Here is a 19,943-nt window from a genome sequence, read left to right as displayed (position 1 = left end):
TTTCCAGCATGACGTAAAACCACTTGCCTATTTCATCAGGTGATTCTACTGGAAGCACTTCTGCAAGTACCTGCAGTAACTTACTGGAATTAACTTGCTTAATCACCTTGCCGAGTAAACTTCTGCTAGTTTTTGTTCTCATGTAAACACTTCAGCAAGTCGTCGTTTAGTGACTTTAGGAGGATACATGTCCAATTAGACAGAATTTCTAGTTGATGTGATGAACGGCAGCTTGCTTTAAAATGTTCGAGTACAGCATTTGTGGTGTGGTGTCTAACAGTCACATCAATTAAATATCTGGACGTAACGTTGCAAAGTAATCTGAAGTGGAACGAGCACCTTGGAAGGTAGTAGGGAAGGGGAATGGTCGATTTCGGTTTATTGGGGAGCTTTTGGAAACGTGTAGCCCTTATATAAAGCAGATCGCATGTAGAACAATAGTATGACGCATTCTTTAATGCTGCTAGAGTGTTCGGGATCCCCACCAGGTCGGATGAAAGGAAGGTAACGAAGCAGTTCAGTGCCATGCTGCTAGATTTGTTACCGACGGATTCGATCAAGACTAGAGTGTTGTGGAGATGCGTCGTGAACTCAAATGGGAATCACTGAAGGGAAGATGAGGTTGTTTTCGCGTGGCGGAAATTTAGAGAACCAGCATTTTAAGCTGACAGCAGAAAGAGTCTGCCGCCGCCAACGTACATGTCGTGTAATGACTGCGAAGGTAAGAGAAATTAAGGTTCGTACTAGGGATGGTTAAAACCGAAACTGAGTTTTAGTTCTGAATAACAGGTATTTTTCAATATTTGTTAGGTCTCGGCTACAACAGATGTTTTCTAATATTTACTAATAACCGAATAAAGAAAACAATATATCAAATAGCCTTAGTAAAGGCGCTAAAATTTTTTGTTTTAAAATAAACCTCTTTAAAAAAAGAAGTAACTTATATTCGTAAAACTTGCATCGGTTTGAAATATTGTGTTATTAGCGAAAATGGGAAAAGCGATGAGTGCTATTTTAATAACAGTGCCGACAGAAGAGAGCAACAAACAGATGCCATAAGAATTGGTGCAGCATTGCTTAGACAGTTATGTCTACAATGACATGTGTCGTTGCCTAAGGTACGAGTGAACCTGCAGTGTGCAAGACTTGCTCCCACCTGGTCTGTACGGTATTTCTCGCTGTCGCCGCCGGACATCCATTACGTTGCAAAATGGCACCAACCCTAGCCTGAAAATACCTTTACGAAGTGACGTAGCAGTTAAGTACAATGCTTTATTTGCTTTAATCGTTTAAAGATTTATTTGCCATTTCTGTGAAACTATAAAGAGGATGAAAAACTTGGTAACACTAATAAAATAAAACCTTAACAGCAGTTTATTCATAGTATGTAACAAAAACAGAAAGTGATTTGCTGCCTGTGTCTACACAACACGCCTTTATCTGCTTGTAGCCGCTCGGGATTAGCCGAGCGTCTCAGGCGCTGCAGTCATGGACTGTGCGGCTGGTCCCGGCGGAGGTTCGAGTCCTCCCTCGGGCATGGGTGTGTGTGTGTTTGTCCTTTGGATAATTTAGGTTAAGTAGTGTATAAGCTTAGGGACTGATGACCTTAGCAGTTAAGACCCATAAGATTTCATACACATTTGAACATTTTTTATCTGCTTGTATCCCCGATTACAACATGATTTTTGAACAGTTTCAAAAAATTAGAATCAGTAATAGAAGGCTGGTAATTTTTTATACTCTTCAGCCACTTAATAGCTTTTCGAGAAAACCAGCGAACGGTGGATGGAATAAGTTTTCTTTTATTTGCCTGTTTAATTTAATACTATGTTTCTATGTACCTTGAAAGTGAGTAAAAATTTTTTCAATATTTGTTCGACTTCTAAGGAGTATGAATAAGAATAAAAATCTGAAAATTTTAGAAACCGGTTATTTCGAACAGTTTTAACAGTCATGTTAAACTGTAACCGAAAACCGGTATTTTCAGCAATAACTGCCATCTCTAGTTCGTATGGAAGCATATGGACAGTCATTTTTGCCTCGCTCTTTTTGTAAGTGGAACAGGGAAGGAAATGACTATTACTGGTACAAGGTATTCTCCACCATACACGATATGGTGGCTTTCGGATTGTGTGTATATATGGAGATTCTAACAATACCACCACTTGCAAAGTAGGCTAGAAATCAGATTAATAATGTTGCTCACGCAGCATATGTTCGCTTTATCGGGCAACAAAAGAGTTATTGACTGCGGATGGTATCGTCAGAATGGGATAATGAAGTCACTGTAAAAAAGTCATTAAGTTTGCACTTATTTTGAATGGATTCCCAGGTTCATTTCGTCGAAGTTGTTATGGCTCATCTTGTTGATTCTAGGGTGATTCCACTTTGACTGCTAGAAGGTCCAGATCGGTATTTTAGCAATATTTTAAGACCTAAAAAATGCGTTTTCAGGAAATTCTTAATGAACAAATAATCACAGATCAGAACAATGGTACGGCAGAAATAATTTTTGGCTTGGTGTTCACGATCCACATTTTTATTAAACTTCTTGTAAACTCACATATACTTCTTCTTAATTGTCACATCATCAAGAAAACAGTTTTGCATCAATCTTCATATATTTAATTTCCACTTTAACCAAACACAAGACTTTACAGTTCTTTTACAAAGCGAAATAACAACTTAACTTCTGCGAAGTGAAACAAAGAGTGCTCTGTGCGCATTCGCGCCAAAACGGTTACGTGTAAGTCAAAGATGATGACATTCTCACAGAAATGAATACACACAAGAACCATATCACTGTAATATATCGATACATCGGAGTACCTATGCATTAACAAAACCAAATGTGAATATTGTCACAAAAATACGTCTGTTACTTCGCAGAAAAGTAGTACGATATTACTGGTATCGAGAACTGGGGTTGGAGTGCTGTAATGGTCACGTAAATAAAGAACCATTACAAGATGAAGGTGTAGGCTTACTCGCCGTGAATGCTTGCTAGTGGTCACAGGCCTTTCGAATCTGTTTCATTCAACTGTAACCTTTTAATGTACACCAAAAGAGATCCAGCGCTGCGTGTGACCTACTTCTGATGAATGTACCACTCTCAACATTAAGGTGTGTCGGGTGTTGCAGGCTGGGCGCCGGGCCGCGCCTTATTGGAGTTCCGGCTGCCTGCCACGGAGGCGGGCGAGCGGCTGACGGCGGCCGAGCTCCGGCTGCACGCCAGACTTGCAGGTGAGTGGCTGTCACCGACGCCAGGGCTGCTCGTACTGCCATGCCATGGAACAATCGCCCAGAGGAAGTTCCGGGCAGCTGGCAACGCAGTTGGCGGTTTTCAACTGCGCTGACGAAGACAATAGTCGTATATAGAGCTACGATGACACTGGGGCGACATAGCGACATGACGCAGTGGTTAGCACACTGGACCCGCTTTCGGGAGGACGACGGTTCAAACCTGCGTCCGGCGTGACTTAGGTTTTCCATGATTTCCCTAAATGTCTTCACGCAAATGCCGGGATGGTTCCTTTAAAAGGGCGCGGCCGACTTCCTTCTCCATCCTTCCCTAATCCGATGGGACCGACGACCTTACTTTTCGGTCCCCTCCTACAAAACCAACCAACAAACACTGGGACGTTGCCATAGAGACTTTACGTGATAGGTTGATATTGGTTCAAATGGCTCTGAGCACTATGGGACTTAACTGCTGAGGTCATCAGTCCCCTAGAACTTAGAACTACTTAAACCTAACTAACCTAAGGACATCACACATATCCATGCCCGAGGCAGGATTCGAACCTGCGACCGTAGCGGATGTTATTCAATCTGTATATTGAGCAAGCAGTATAGGAAACAAAAGAAAAATTCGGAGTAGGTATTAAAGTCCATGGAGAAGAAATAAAAACTTTGAGGTTCGCAGATGACATTGTAATTCTGTCAGAGACAGCGAAGGACTTGGAAGAGCAGTTGAACGGAATGGACAGTGTCTTGAAAGGAGGATATAAGATGAACGTCAACAAAAGCAAAACGAGGATAATGGAATGTAGTCGAATTAAGTCGGGTGATGCTGAGGGAATTAGATTAGGAAATGAGACACTTCAAGTAGTAAAGGAGTTTTGCTATTTGGGGAGCAAAATAACTGATGATGGTCGAAGTAGAGAGGATATAAAATGTAGACTGGCAATGGCAAGGAAAGCGTTTCTGAAGAAGAGAAATTTGTTAACATCGAGTATAGATTTAAGTGTCAGGAAGTCGTTTCTGAAAGTATTTGTATGGAGTGTAGCCATGTATGGAAGTGAAACATGGACAATAAACAGTTTGGACAAGAAGAGAATAGAAGCTTTCGAAATGTGGTGCTACAGAAGAATGCTAAACATTAGATGGGTAGATCACATAACGAATGAGGAAGTATTGAATGGGATTGGATAGAAGAGAAATTTGTAGCACAATTTGACTACAAGAAGAGAGCGGTTGGTAGGACATGTTCTGAGGCATCAAGGGATCACCCATTTAGTATTGGAGGGCAGCGTGGAGGGTAAAAATCGTAGAGGGAGACCAAGAGATGAATACACTAAGCAGATTCAGAAGGATGTAGGTTGCAGTAAGTACTGGGAGATGAAGAAGCTTGCACAGGATAGAGTAGCACGAGAGCTGCATCAAACAAGTCTCAGGACTGAAGACAACAACAACATGAGTATGACACTGTTGTTAACATGGAAAAATATTTAAGTGAAATCCGTACACAGATTTCAGTCTCTCAGTACAGTACAAGAGGTACGAACTTTCAATTACCACCTCGAAAAAGTATTACGTAATGTTTGTTTGTAGTCACATGTTTGCAGACTCTGTAAACCCAGAAATCCCCGCGCTGCAGTATCTTAGCACGTTGTTAGAGCAGCCAAAAGGAATAGCCGGGGCCCACAGACAATCTGGAATTCCGTATTGAATTAAATTTCTGCTTCTCGAACATGACGAAGGTCGCAGCACACTGGGCTCCCCGTATGCTCACACAGATTAAAAAAACGCCACTAAACGATGGCAGCAATGGAAATGTGGCAGCTGTGTCAGGATTTTTATTTTTTATTTTTTTACCCTTCGGTCTCCTGACTGGTTGTACGTGGCTCGCCACGAGTTCCTCTCTTCTGTCAGTCTCTTAATCTCAGAGCAGCACTTGCTCCCTAAGTATTCAGATATCTGTTGGATGTAGTCCAACCTCTGGCTTCCTCTACTGCAGTTACCATCTACAGCTCCTTTTACTACCGTGATAGTAATTCCCTGATGTCTTAACATACAATGGCGGAAAAAAATCTCAACACCAACAAGGAGTAGTGCGACATAAACGAAAGTTCGTAGGCGTGTTTCTACACTACCACTACACCAAGAAGAAATGCAGATGATAAACGGGTATTCATTGGACACATATATTATACTAGAACTGACATGTGATTACATCTTACGCAATTTGGGAGCATAGATCCACAGAAATCAGTACCCAGAACAACCACCTCTGGCCGTAATAACAGCCTTGATACGTCTGGGCATTGAATCAAACAGACCTTGGATGGTGTGTACAGGTATAGCGGCCCATGCAGCTTCAACACGATACCACAGTTCATGAAGAGTAGTGACTGGCGTATTGTGACGAGCCAGTTGCTCGGCCACCAATTGGTGAGAGATCTGGAAAATGTGCTGGCCAGGGCAGCAGTCGAACATTTTCTGTATCCAGAAAGGCCCGTACAGGACCTGCAACATGCGGTCGTGCATTATCCTGCTGAAATGTAGAGTTTCGCAGGAATCGAATGAAGGGTAGAGCCACTGATCGTAACACATCTGAAATGTAACATCCACTGTTCAAAGTCCCGTCAATGCGAACAAGAGGTGACCGAGACGTGTAACCAATGGCATCCCATACCATCACGCCGAGTGATACGCCAGTATGGCGATGACGAATACACGCTTCCAATGTGCGTTCACTGCGATGTCGCCAAACACGGATGCGACCATCATGATGCTGTAAATAGAACCTGGATTCATCCGAAAAAATGACGTTTGCCATTCGTGCACCTAGGTTCGTCGTTGAGTACACCATGGTAGGCGCTCCTATCTGTGATGCAGCGTCAAGGGTAACCGCAGCCATGGTCTCGGAGCTGATGGTCCATGCTGCTGCAAACGTCGTCGAACTATTCGTGCAGATGGTTGTTTTCTTGCAAACGTACCTATCTGATGACTCAGGGATCGAAACGTGGCTGCACGATCCGTTACAGCCATGCGGATAAGATGCCTGTCATCTCGACTGCTAGTGATACGAGGCCGTTGGGATCTAGCACGGCGTTCCGTATTACCGTCCTGAACCCACCAAGTCCATATTCTGCTAACAGTCATTGGACCTCGACCAACGCGAGCAGCAATGTCGCGATACGAAAAACCGCAATCGCCATAGGCTACAATCGACCTTTATCAAAGTCGGAAACGTGATGGTACGCATTTCTCCTCCTTACACGAGGCATCACAACAACATTTCACCAGGCAACGCCGGTCAACTGATGTTTGTGTATGAGAAATCGGTTGGAAACGTTCCTCATGTCAGCACGTTGTAGGTGTCGCCACCGGCGCCAACCTTGTGTGAATGCTCTGAAAAGCTAATCATTTGCATATCACAACATCTTCTTCCTGTCGGTTAAATTTCACGTCTCTAGCACTTCATCTTCATGGTGTAGCAATTTTAATGGCCAGTGGTGTACATCTGAAAGATGATATCTATTCAAATTCCCGCCATTAGTATACAGGTAGCGCTAGTGGCGCCACTATGAACCTGAAAATCAGGTTTGCTTTAAATTTGCGTTGCAACGGTCGTGAACGTTAGTTACCTTTGAGATAGGACGTGGTGAGTTGAACATTAGTCAAAAATGCCTTTATACGACAAAGACGCAATTATCTACACCTCACTGGGTTGGAACGATGTCGTATAATAGGGCTACAAGAAGGTGGATGTTCCTTCTGTGGTACTGCAGAAAGACTTGGTACGAATGTAGCCACTGTACATGATTGCTGGCAGCGGTGGTCACAGGAATGTACGGCCGCAAAATATCGGGCTCCGGTCAGCCAAGTGGCACTACCGAGAGGGAAGATCAAAATGCTCCGCGAATGGCTCTGGAACATCGTATTGCATGTGCAACAGCAATTTGAGCAGCAGTTGACACCAGAGTGACACAAAGAAGTGTTAAAAGTCGGTTATTTTGATAGCTCCTACCCAGACGCCCTGTAGCGTGCATTCCACTGACCTCAAACCACCGCCACTTGCGACTTTAGTGGTGTCAAGCGAGAGCTCATTGGAGGGCAGGGTGGAGGTCTGTTGTGTTGTCTATGACAGCAGGAGCACTCTCTTGGTTATGCCACGCAAGCTGACTGCAGTCAGTCTGGTAATTCGACCTGTTGTGTTGTCGTTCATGAACAGTAGAAAAGAAAAATGGCTCTAAGCACTATGGGCCTTAACATCTGACGTCATCAGTCCCCTAGACTTAGAACTACTTAAACCTAAATAACCTAAGGACATCACACACATCCATGCCCGAGGCAGGATTCGAACCTGCGACCGCAGCAGTAGCGCAGTTCCGGACTGAAGCGCCTACAACCGCTCGGTCACAGCGGCCGGCTAACAGTAGTCCAGGGGGTTTTTGCCAAGAGGATGAGGCTCACCCACATACCGCTGTTGCAATCTGAAATGCTCTGCACAGTGTCGCCATGTTCCTTGGGCCTGCTCGATTACCAGATCTGTCTCCAACCGAGCACGTATGAGACATCGTAGAACAACAACGCCAGCGTCTTTCACACGCAGCATTGCCCGTTCCTGTATTGAGCGACCAAGTGCGACAGGCGTGGAACTCCATTCCACAAACTGACATACGCCACGTGTACAACACAATACTTTCTTTTGCATCCTTGAATTCAACATTCAGCTGGTTACACTGGTTGTTAATGTACCAGCATTTCACATTTTCAATGGTTTATCTCGTGCTTGCATTAACTAGTGATCTTTCGATGTTAATCACTGAAATATGCTACCTAGACAAATGTATTATCGAAATTTCGTTACTCTGCTTTAGTTATTTTTTAGTGTTGAGATTTTTTCCCGTTGGCGTACCATTCTGTCTCCTCCTCCTAGTCAGTGTTTTCCATCTGTTGCTGTCTTCGCCGATTCTGCGGAGAACCTCCTCATTACTTATCAGTCCATCTAACTTTCAACTGACTTCTACAGCAGCACATGTCAAACGCTTCGATCTCTTATTTCACAGACAACGATTAATTACCAAAGAGTGCTGTGGTCCAAATATAAAATTTTAGAAATTTCTTCCTCAGATTAAGGCCGAAGAATGATTAGTTTGATACTTATTGCAGGCTAATCAAGATTTCTGTAGCCGCCTAAACATAGATGAGTGTTGCATGTATCACTACGATGTCGTGACAATGGAGTGCAACAAGCAGTGCAAACACGTAGATTCAAAATCGCCGACTAATCCGAAGACCATAATCGCACAAGGTGATGCTGAGTGAATTTCGAGACTGCCATTGTGTGGTGCTGACAGATAATTCTCGTAAGGGGCAAACAGCCACAGTAGCACACTATTTAAATTCCCTGAAGAGGTTATGTGAGGTTTGCTAGATCACCTCTCTTCTAAAGTGATACTGTTATCACTCAGCTTAGCCGCGAGTCCGTAGAGGGTGGTATATGTGACGTAGAGTATGACTGGTCAGCATTTCCACCCGGAATTTGCGAGTGTAAGTCGGACCTTCCTTGATCCGCCTTGGTGGGTCGTGTCGTCGGATTTCATCTTACCTGTTCTCGGTGCAGCTCTCGTAAATGTCGTCCCGTGCAAATTCTTCATTGGCGCATTGGATGTCTCTGTTGTTGTTGTTGTTGTTGTTGTGGTCTTCAGTCCTGAGACTGGTTTGATGCAGCTCTCCATGCTACTCTATCCTGTGCAAGCTGCTTCATCTCCCAGTACCTACTGCAACCTACATCCTTCTGAATCTGCTTAGTGTATTCATCTCTTGGTCTCCCTCTACGATTTTTACCCTCCACGCTGCCCTCCAATACTAAATTGGTGATCCCTTGATGCCTTAGAACATGTCCTACCAACCGATCCCTTCTTCTGGTCAAGCTGTGCCACAAACATCTCTTCTCCCCAATCCTATTCAATACTTCCTCATTAGTTATGTGAGCTACCTATCTAATCTTCAGCATTCTTCTGTAGCACCACATTTCAAAAGCTTCTATTCTCTTCTTGTCCAAACTATTTATTGTCCATGTTTTACTTCCATACATGGCTACACTCCATACAAATACTTTCAGAAACGTCTTCCTGACACTTAAATCTATACTCGATGTTAACAAATTTCTCTTCTTCAGAAACGCTTTCCTTGCCATTGCCAGTCTACATTTTATATCCTCTCTACTTCGACCATCATCAGTTATTTTGCTCCCCAAATAGCAAAACTCCTTTACTACTTGAAGTGTCTCATTTCCTAATCTAATTCCCTCAGCATCACCCGACTTAATTCGACTACATTCCATGACCCTCGTTTTGCTTTTGTTGATGTTCATCTTACATCCTCCTTTCAAGACGCTATCCATTCCATTCAACTGCTCTTCCAAGTCCTTTGCTGTCTCTGACAGAATTACAATGTCATCGGCGAACCTTAAAGTTTTTATTTCTTCTCCATGGATTTTAATACCTACTCCGAATTTTTCTTTTGTTTCCTTTACTGCTTGCTCAATATACAGATTGAATAACATCGGGGAGAGGCTACAACCCTGTCTTACTCCCTTCCCAACAACTGCTTCCCTTTCATGCCCCTCCACTCTTATAACTGCCATCTGGTTTCTGTACAAATTGTATATAGCCTTTCGCTCCTTGTATTTTACCACTGCCACCTTTAGAATTTGAAAGAGAGTATTCCAGTCAACATTGTCAAAAGCTTTCTCTAAGTCTACAAATGCTAGAAACGTAGGTTTGCCTTTCCTTAATCTTTCTTCTAAGATAAGTCGTAGGGTCAGTATTGCCTCACGTGTTCCAGTATTTCTACGGAATCCAAACTGATCTTCCCCAAGGTCGGCTTCTACCAGATTTTCCATTCGTCTGTAAAGAATTCGTGTTAGTAATTTGCAGCTGTGGCTTATTAAACTGATTGTTCGGTAATTTTCACACCTGTCAACACCTGCTTTCTTTGGGATTGGGATTATTATATTCTTCTTGAAGTCTGATGGTATTCCGCCTGCCTCATACATCTTGCTCACCAGATGGTAGAGTTTTGTCAGGACTGGCTCTCCCAAGGCCGTCAGTAGTTACAATGGAATGTTGTCTACTCCGGGGGCCTTGTTTCGACTCAGGTCTTTCAGTGCTCTGTCAAACTCTTCACGCAGTATCGTATCTCCCACTTCATCTTCATCTACATCCTCCTCCATTTCCATAATATTGTCCTCAAGTACATCGCCGTTGTATAGACTCTCTATATACTCCTTCCACCTTTCTGCTTTCCCTTCTTTGCTTAGAACTGGGTTTCCATCTGAGCTCTTGATGTTCATACAAGTGGTTCCTTTATCTCCAAAGGTCTCTTTAATTTTCCTGTAGGCAGTATCTATCTTACCCTTAGTGAGATAAGCCTCTACATCTTTACATTTGTCCTCTAGCCATCCCTGCTTAGCCATTTTGCACTTCCTGTCGATCTCATTTTTGAGACGTTTGTATTCCTTTTTGCCTGCTTCATTTACTGCATTTTTATATTTTCTCCTTTCATCAATTAAATTCAATATTTCTTCTGTTACCCAAGGATTTCTACTAGCCCTCGTCCTTTTACCTACTTGATCCTCTGCTGCCTTCACCACTTCATCTCTCAAAGCTACCCATTCTTCTTCTACTGTATTTCTTTCCCCCATACCTGTCAATTGTTCCCTTATGCTCTCCCTGAAACTCTGTACAACCTCTGGCTCTTTCAGTTTATCCAGGTCCCATCTCCTTAAGTTCCCACCTTTTTGCAGTTTCTTCAGTTTTAATCTACAGGCCATAACCAATAGATTGTTGTCAGAGTCAACATCTGCCCCTGGAAATGCCTTACAATTTAAAACCTGGTTCATAAAACTCTGTCTTACCATTATATAATCTATCTGATACCTTTTAGTATCTCCAGGGTTCTTCCATGTATACAACCTTCTTTCATGATTCTTAAACCAAATGTTAGCTATGATTAAGTTGTGCTCTGTGCAAAATTCTACCAGGCGGCTTCCTCTTTCATTTCTTAGCCCCAATCCATATTCACCTACTACGTTTCCTTCTCTCCCTTTTCCTACTACTGAATTCCAGTCACCCATGACTGTTAAATTTTCGTCACCCTTCACTATCTGAATAATTTCTTTTATTTCATCATACATTTCTTCAATTTCTTCGTCATCTGCAGAGCTAGTTGGCATATAAACTTGTACTACTGTAGTAGGTGTGGGCTTCGTATATATCTTGGCCACAATAATGCGTTCACAATTCTGCTTGTAGTAGCTTACCCGCATTCCTATTTTCCTATTCATTATTAAACCTACTCCTGCATTACCCCTATTTGATTTTGTGTTTATAACCCTGTAGTCACCTGACCAGAAGTCTTGTTCCCCCTGCCACCGAACTTAACTAATTCCCACTATATCTAACTTTAACCTATCCATTTCCCTTTTTAAATTTTCTAACCTACCTAACCTCTGTTGGTGGAAGCTAATTATCTGAAATTGCTGTCGATCAACTTTGGGGTATCTATTTACTCGAAATTAACATTCAGAATGCCGTAATATCACTTTTATTCCTATTGGATCAATAATGAAACACTCATGTCACAAACTACTCGTAACCGAGAGCATGGCTGCCATCGAACAAGACAGGAAGAGCTCTTAACTCCGACTGCCGACTTTAGCGCACAATCCGTATCTCTTATTAGTTTCGTCACAGTTCGTGGATTTCCGATCAAGTTCGTACTTACTAAGATATGGACTTGTTAATGAATGGGTGTGAATTTTATCGAGGCTAAATTGTGATAAATAGTTTTAAACATCCAGAGGCTCCTCCTAGTATTCATGTTGTCATAAATGATTTTAATTATTAAATATAAATAAATGACTTTGGCGCCAAGATGGCGGTACTTCCCGTCATGTATATTTCCCAGGCTGACGCTTGTTGCTATGGTCCAGCGCCGAGCCCCACTCCAATACGCGCGACATACGGTCGCTTCTTCACCTAGCCAGCCAGCGTGGGAAATGCACTCCGACTCATGACCGGCTACGGACTACAGCACTTCCTAACTATCGTGAATACATCAATAAGAGACAATAATTTATTAAAACTGGTAAAATGTCTTCCTCACGTAAGAGGCACCTTACAGGCTGTCAAAATGGGGCTTGGCGGGAAAGTGTGAAAGGCTATCATTTCACCTCCAAGCAACGCCCCATTCATTCAGTTCAGGACAGTAAAAATGCTGCTTCTTGTGCTACCAAATTCTGCCTCGGCTCAGCCCTCTGTATTCTCCTCATGTGGCAGCCACTGACCTTTTTCTCACCCGTCAGTTCCAGAATGACGAGATAATTTTCCGAGGTGGAACTTTTCCTAAATAGCCAAAATCTACACTTCTGCAACACACGTCTCTCTATTCTCTCCTCCTTGTGATACTGGCATTTCATTGAAGGGTGAATACGTAGAGTTTACTGACGCAGTTTGGTTTCTTCTGTGTGATCATTAAGACTCAAAATACACCTCATAAACACGAATGATGTGTAACGGGAAAGGAGAAGATAATTAAAGTTTTTCGTAACCGAGTATAACAAACATTAATTTCAAAATTTTATGCAGTGAGTAAAATAAAGCTGTCTTGAGATAACGAAGAAATGGCTCTGAGCACTATGGGACTTAACATCTATGGTCATAAGTCCCCTAGAACTTAGAACTACGTAAACCTAACTAACCTAAGGACATCACACAACACCCAGCCATCACGAGGCAGAGAAAATCCCTGACCCCGCCGGGAATCGAACCCGGGAACCCGGGCGTGGGAAGCGAGAACGCTACCGCACGACCACGAGATGCGGGCAGATAACGAAGAGAATAACTGAATGTTAATATAATCGTTGATTTTGCTAAATGGGAAAAAGGTACAGGGAACGATTCCTGAGAGGATAAGAAGCAAAATGCGTTCCAAGGGAGGTACACCCCACTTGAATTTGGAGATAAAAGATCTGTGGCAGTGACCCCGGTATCAGCACATAGCAGGCGACCCGCGCCGTAGTGCGATAAGCCAGTCAACCTTGTAACCTTGCGGAATATTCTTCATGACAGTTTGCTCTATCCGCATCTCGTAAATTTTTGCTTTATCTCCTACGGATTTGCGCCAGTTTCTCGCTGGTTTTTCGTGCAGGCCACCACGGTGCAGAGATTTGTCATCCATCCTGTTCAAGGCAGACGCTATCTTTGTAAGGAGCCTCATCAGCAACCTTCACAATACCCACCTGTGGGCTACGGAGATACCCCATGGAATGGTGGCAACGTATCAGCAGCACCAATCCTTCTCTTCTTCTGTTTTCGCCATTGCCAGTCAACGTTTTATATCCTTACTACTTCGCCCCTCATCAGTTATTTTTCTGCCCAAATAGCAACACTCGTCTACTTCTAGTGTCTCATTTCCTGATTCCTTGAGCATCGCCTTATTTAATTCGATTGCATGCCATTGTCCTCGTTTCTCTTTTGTTAATGTCCATCTTATATCCTCCTTTTGGGACACTGTCTATTCCATTCAGGTGCTCTTCCAAATCCTTTGCTGTCGTTGGCAAAATTACAGCGTCATCGACAAACCTCAATGTTTTTATTTCTTTTCCTTAAACTTCATCTCCTCCTCGAAATTTTTATTTGGTATTCCTCACTGCTTGCTCATCGTTAAGATTGACTAACGTCAAGGGGTAGGCTATATGCCTGCCTACCTCCCTTCCCATCCGCTACTTGCCTTCGTGCACTTATTCTCCTATAATTGCCATATGATTTACGTGTAAGTTGTAAATTACTTTTCGCTCTCTCGGTTTTGCTCCTGCTACTTTAGAATGTCAAATAGTGTATTTAGGTCAACATTTCAAAGTGGAGAGGAGCTGAAAATGAAATGCCAGGCGACCAAGTAAATATAATTACATAAAAAAATAAAATTTCATTCGCTCTGCCCAGGACTGCATTAATTGGATTAAAGCACAAACAGCTACGAAAAGGTGCGCAGTTAAAAGGAAATGTGCTGAAAGGATCGAGAAAAACTTTTACAATAACCCAATAGCACCCAAAGAGAAGTCGCCGAGGGTCACCAGTAATGGGGGTACCGCTCTACACGACTCTCCGTCCTTTTTACAGTAGACACAGGTATACTGTAACATTCAAGAAAGGAGTAAATGAAATTAAACGCAACTACTTTAAGAACCAGGATAATCGCTTTAGTGATTGTGAAACTCAAAACATTGATAGGAATTAATAAGCCCCCGAAACACCGGAAATACAAAGGCTTTTACAATACAGTAGATACTGTCAAAAATAAAAGATTCATACTGAACACGTCAATGAAATAATAATCTGAAGATTAAAAACACGGCAAACCAGGTTGCTTGTAAGGAGCCAAGACTCTCGGCAACTTTGTGAAAGCTGTTAAGAACTTTAACTTGGAACAAGTTAGTTGACCAGCAAAGATCCGCAAAACTCAGGAATTTGATAACAAGAAAAAATTTAAAGCTTTGCATAAACGCCAGGTAATATAGTTAAATATCCACAAAAAAGATTAAAATAAATTAAAAATAATTTTAAGGCCGAAACACAATTAAGACAAGTGAATTCGCGAAGCTTAAAGAAAAAAAAATGTTCTCATGCCTGCACTAACACACAAGGACAGGAACGCCAGAGTGCTAAAATAATGTCTACAATGAGCGTTATCTACACTTGCTGAAACAAGGGACCAAGCGAACTCGACGAGTCTCCACACGTATGTATCCCAAGGCGCGTAGATATCGGAAGCAAGTGTTCAGAAACGTATTTTCTTCCCCCTATGATTGCCGGGGCTGATCGAGGTTGACCCAGCACGCTTCCAAAGAGGCACTACCATTGCTTCCAACCACTGCTTGCAGTCGATTGCGACTTAGGCCACTGCGTATTGCAGCCTATAGTCACAACGTTCGCTTTCTCCTGTGGGCCCGCACTGCCGCGGTCTGTTGTGCTCGGCCAGCTCAGCCTCTTCCCATCCGCTCCCATATGAGACCGAAAACAGAACTTCTCAAACTGGCGTGGCGAGTGGTTTCAAGTCTCGTGTATGGACAGCCAGCACCCTCTCGGGAGTGCTCCCGAACCTCTTGCTGGGCAACTAGCATCGACAACACCCCTGAACCCAAACTGATCTTCTCTCTGGTCGATTTCCGTTCTACTATAAATAATTCGCGTCAGTATATTGCAACCATGACTTTTTAAACTGATAGTTCGGTAAAATTCACTCTTGTCAGCATCTGGTTTCCTTGGAATTATAATTATTGCATTGTTCTCGAAGTCTGAGGGTATGTGGCCTTTCTCGTACATCTTGCACACCAAGTGGAATATTTTTGTAATGGCTAGATCTCCCAGGGATATCAGTACTTCTGAGGGAATGTCTACTCCAGGAGCCTTGTCTCGACTGGGATCTTTAAGAAGTCTGTGAAATCCTTTTTGCAGTATTATATTTCCTATCTGATCTTCTTTACTTCCACTTCCCTCCCTATAACACTGTCTTCAAGTTTTTCCCCTTTATAGCCTGTCTATATATTCCTTATACCTTTCAGCTTTCTCGTTGTTGCTTATGACTGGATTTCCATCTGAGCTGTCAACATCCATAAAGCTGTTCTCTTTTCTCTAAAGCCCTCTTTAATTTTCCTATAGGCGGTAATTATCTTTACCCTAGCCACGCATGCTTCTATAGCCTTGGTTTTTCCCTGTAGCCATTCCGGTTTAGCTATGTTGCACTTTTTGTCAATCTCATTTTTTAGTCGTTTGTATTCCCTTACGCCTGCTTTATTTGCTGCATTTTTATTTTTTCTCCTTTCATTAGTTACAGTCAATATATGCTGTGGCATTATTGGCCTTGGTTTTTGGACTGTTTGATCATCTGCTGCCTTCACCTGAGAGGACACGGAGCAAAAATGGCCATATGCACTTACGGCAGGAAAGGGAGGTACAGGGCTTCGACAAAAATATGGAAACACGACGAGGAATCTGTGCATCAACATACTGTAAATGCTGATGCTAGCCAAGCTGCAGGTTGCGGTGTTTGTGTCTGAACACGAATGGTGCCTGCGCAATGTCCTCCATATTTTCAAGTTTCAGTCGTAGTCATAACAGTATACAGTGAAGCTGAGAGTGCGTTGTGTTGGAGCTAAGTGACTTCGAACCTTGGCAAATTTTTGATGTTCGTATGGTGCGTGCTTTCGTAATCAAGATAGCCGAAGAGTTTGGTGTTTCAAGAGACAACGCATGGAAATTTATACCGCGTACAGGTAAAGCGGAAAAGTTACAACGCGGACGAACTTGCCTGTTTAGTGCTCGTGAGAAGCAGTCATTGAACGGGATTATCATGAAAAATAAGAGGACTCCAAAAGTCACTGCAGAACTGAATGTCGCACTCGCGAACCGTACCAGCACCGAAACAAAACGAATGGATGTCCATTAGCAGGGAATTTAAGTGACAGCAGGAATTCCAAAACCATTCATCAGTGATGCAAATGCCCGTAGCCAGAAAACGTGAAGCAGAAGCCATAAAACTAGGACTGTGGAGCAATGGAAGACCTTCATTTGGTTGAACGAGTCTTGCTGCACAGTATTTCCCAATTCTAGTTGCGTTTGCCTACCGGCGGGGATTCGGTGATGATTTGGGCAGCCTTATCGTGTATTACATGGGCCTCATCCCTACTATGAGAGATCACGTTATTACCAAGGATTATGGGACCATTTTGGCTGATCAGGTCCATCCCGTGGTTCAACATTTGTTCCCCAGTGGTGACACTGTGTTCTGTAACACTCTCCATGTTCACACAACTCGCATCGTCCAGGACTGGCTTTATGAGCATGAGGATTATTTATTGCGTCTCCCCTGACCACAATAGTCACTAAATGACAGTATTATTGAGCCTTTGTGGTCTGCTGTGGGAAGAAGGATGCTAATCGTTATCCACCTCCATTATTCTTAGCTGAAGTTGCATCTATTTTGAGGGAAGAATGGTATAAGATTCAGCTGAAAACCATAAGGGAATTATGTAACCATCCAGAGACGGTTGGAAGGTGTTCGGAATACCGACGATTTTTCCTACAGCGTGTTACGTATATTAATATATTTTGTTTTTGATTTTTCCATACTTTGTTCCACTACCCTTGTCCATGCACTTCAAGGTGGAGAGAGAAGGTTTTTGACAGTTTAAGTTTCAGTGATTGGAAACTTACATAAGAAAACACCAGACAAGTGAGAATGTGGTCTAGCCCCAGACACAAGAGCGCAATTAGCTGAAGCGCTATCATGTAGAATCCACATTACATTTCGTAACACAAAAGAGGCATGTCTTTCCAGCAGTGGAGGAGGGATCACCAGCAAGAAGTGAAGATATGCCTTGACTGTGAAGACTTTACAAATCCTCGTCCACATTTCCGAATATGTTTAACTAAATGTGTTTGCCTCTGTAAGTTACGAAGTAATAGGCGACGGAAATATTTATTGCTGTAGGTCACCATAAGAAACGTTACACTGTGTGCGGAGCTATGAACATAGAAACTATGTTATCATCCGAAGGGTTACAGCGAAAACATACCATTTTTAATTGGAACAATAGTTGTTCCTATCATGCACTGGAATCAGTAACACTAGCTGTATATACAGTAATTTAAATTACATTCCTATCACTTTTAGCTTGGGAGCTACAAGCCTTCAAAGTTTCAGGGACAGATACCACACACTGTACATAATACATGGCTGTTTGGTGGGTGATGGATGTTCTGGCGGTGCGAAGTTGATTTAAATGAGATGTTCAAATATGTGTCAATGTTCCTGATGCACAACGCAATGCACCTTCTAAAGGATCTGCGGACGATATGTAACATCGCCGATGTCACGGAGCAACATGCGTCTTCGAAGCGCCGTTTTAGATCATCTGGGGATGTGGGATCAGTGAAATAAACACGATTCTGTGGATATCCCCACAAAAAGAAATCTAATGGTGTTAAATCGGGCGACCTTGCGGGTCATGAATGAGGACCATGGCGCCCCAACCACCTTCCTGCAAATCTATTGTTTAGTTCTTCCACAACAGCACGGGCAGAATGGGCAGGGTGACCATCGTGCTGCATCCACATATGGACTCTCGCGTGTAGATGTTCAAGGAAACCACCCAAACTGACGACTACAAACGCGCCATATAGCTCACCTGTCAGTGTACCTGGGAAGTAGTGTGGATCGATGACTTCATCCCCAGGGATTCCACACCATACATTAATAGACCACCTACGTTGATGGTCGACAGGTCGTACCCGCCGAGGATTGTCTGCGGCCCAGTAGTGAACGTTATGGCGATTCACTGCACCATAATTTGTGAACGTGGACTCATCAGAGAACATAACACCTTGTGAAGACTCCAGCGTGAAATTACGCATGGCCTATCCACAGAATATAACTCTCGCACGTAAATCGTTCCCATGCAGCGCCTGGGTCAGTGACAGGTGGTACGGGTGAAACCTGTGGCCGTGTACTATAGGCTACACAGATGGGAGGCTGACTCCAGCGACTGCAACAACGGCTCGTAAGCTGACATGAGGATCGCGGTGTACTGCAGCTAAAACAAACACCTCCGTCTCCTCACTTCTTGCAGTTCTTCGACTGTTCCTGCGGCGCATTACCAAGCTGCCTGTCTCCCGAAGTCGTTGTTCGGCACGTAAGAACGTAATGGCTGCCGTAGCTCTTCGCCTAGGATATCTCGCGGGGTACGCCATTGCTGCTTCAGTGGCATCGTGTCGGCGCTCGCCGAGCATCAGCAACATGTCAAGGTGCTCGTTCTTCGTGTGTGCCATCTTCATCCGATGTCAGTAACTGTGGTATATTGAGCTCCGTTTGTTTGTGTGGCTCGAACTGTCGGGTATTCGTTCGTGTGCGGCGACAGTCGGCAGTCTAAAAGGGCATCGAGGAAGCTTCTCGCTTCGTGACACCGGCGACGTTACAACTCGGCCGCATCACATTGAGAAGGTGGATGGCGTTATGCGCAGCGTGTGTGGTATCTGCCCCTGAATCTTTGAAGGGTTAGAGCTCCCAAACTAAAAGTGATAGGAATGTAATTTAAACTGATGTATACACAGCTGATGTTACTGATTCCAGTGCATGGCAGAAACAGCTATTGTTCCATTTAAAAATTGTATCTTTTTGCTGTAACTCTTTGTACAATAACACAATAAATTCGTAACTCCGCAGGCAGTAAAACGTTTCTTATGGTGACCTACCGCGATAAATATTTCCGTCTCCTATTACTTCATAACTTACAGAGGCAAACACTTTCAGTGAAACACCCTATGTGTGATGTATAGTGAACATGTGTGCACTTAGCCAAGCGTGATTTGAGTCTAGATCTGGAACGTCAGAACAATATCTTCCCCTTTCCTCTCTTTCTAATCTGTTTAACCTGTGTTGAAATGGATAAGTCTTACACTTGTTAATTGCACATCGTCATTTTCTGCAGTCGATCCTTCAATCAAAATAGACGTTCTGTCTCAAAATTAAGTCAGAATTTTGACAGGAGACACAGAAGTTGGCACTGACGTGCAGAAGGCTTATGTAGAGAATTTTCGGACTGAAAAATAAAAAAAACTTCAAACAAGCTGTATATAATATACTTTGGA

The 19,943-nt window shown here is 43.2% G+C and overlaps 1 protein-coding gene across 1 annotated transcript in view; it reads left to right on the top strand.

The window, feature by feature from the left end:
* LOC126455912 (growth/differentiation factor 6-A-like) overlaps positions 1–19,943 on the top strand; it is an 88,261-nt gene that overhangs the window by 31,527 nt on the left and 36,791 nt on the right. The window contains exon 2 of the mRNA XM_050091670.1: positions 3,142–3,243. Within this exon, the coding sequence (XP_049947627.1) occupies positions 3,142–3,243 (102 nt within the window). The remainder of the gene's footprint in view (positions 1–3,141; positions 3,244–19,943) is intronic.

The sequence above is a fragment of the Schistocerca serialis genome, chromosome 2, assembly GCF_023864345.2.
Source record: "Schistocerca serialis cubense isolate TAMUIC-IGC-003099 chromosome 2, iqSchSeri2.2, whole genome shotgun sequence".
NCBI lineage: Eukaryota > Metazoa > Arthropoda > Insecta > Orthoptera > Acrididae > Schistocerca > Schistocerca serialis.
The sequence above is the reverse complement of the archived record's forward strand: the minus strand, read 5'-3'. Positions and strand labels throughout refer to the sequence as shown.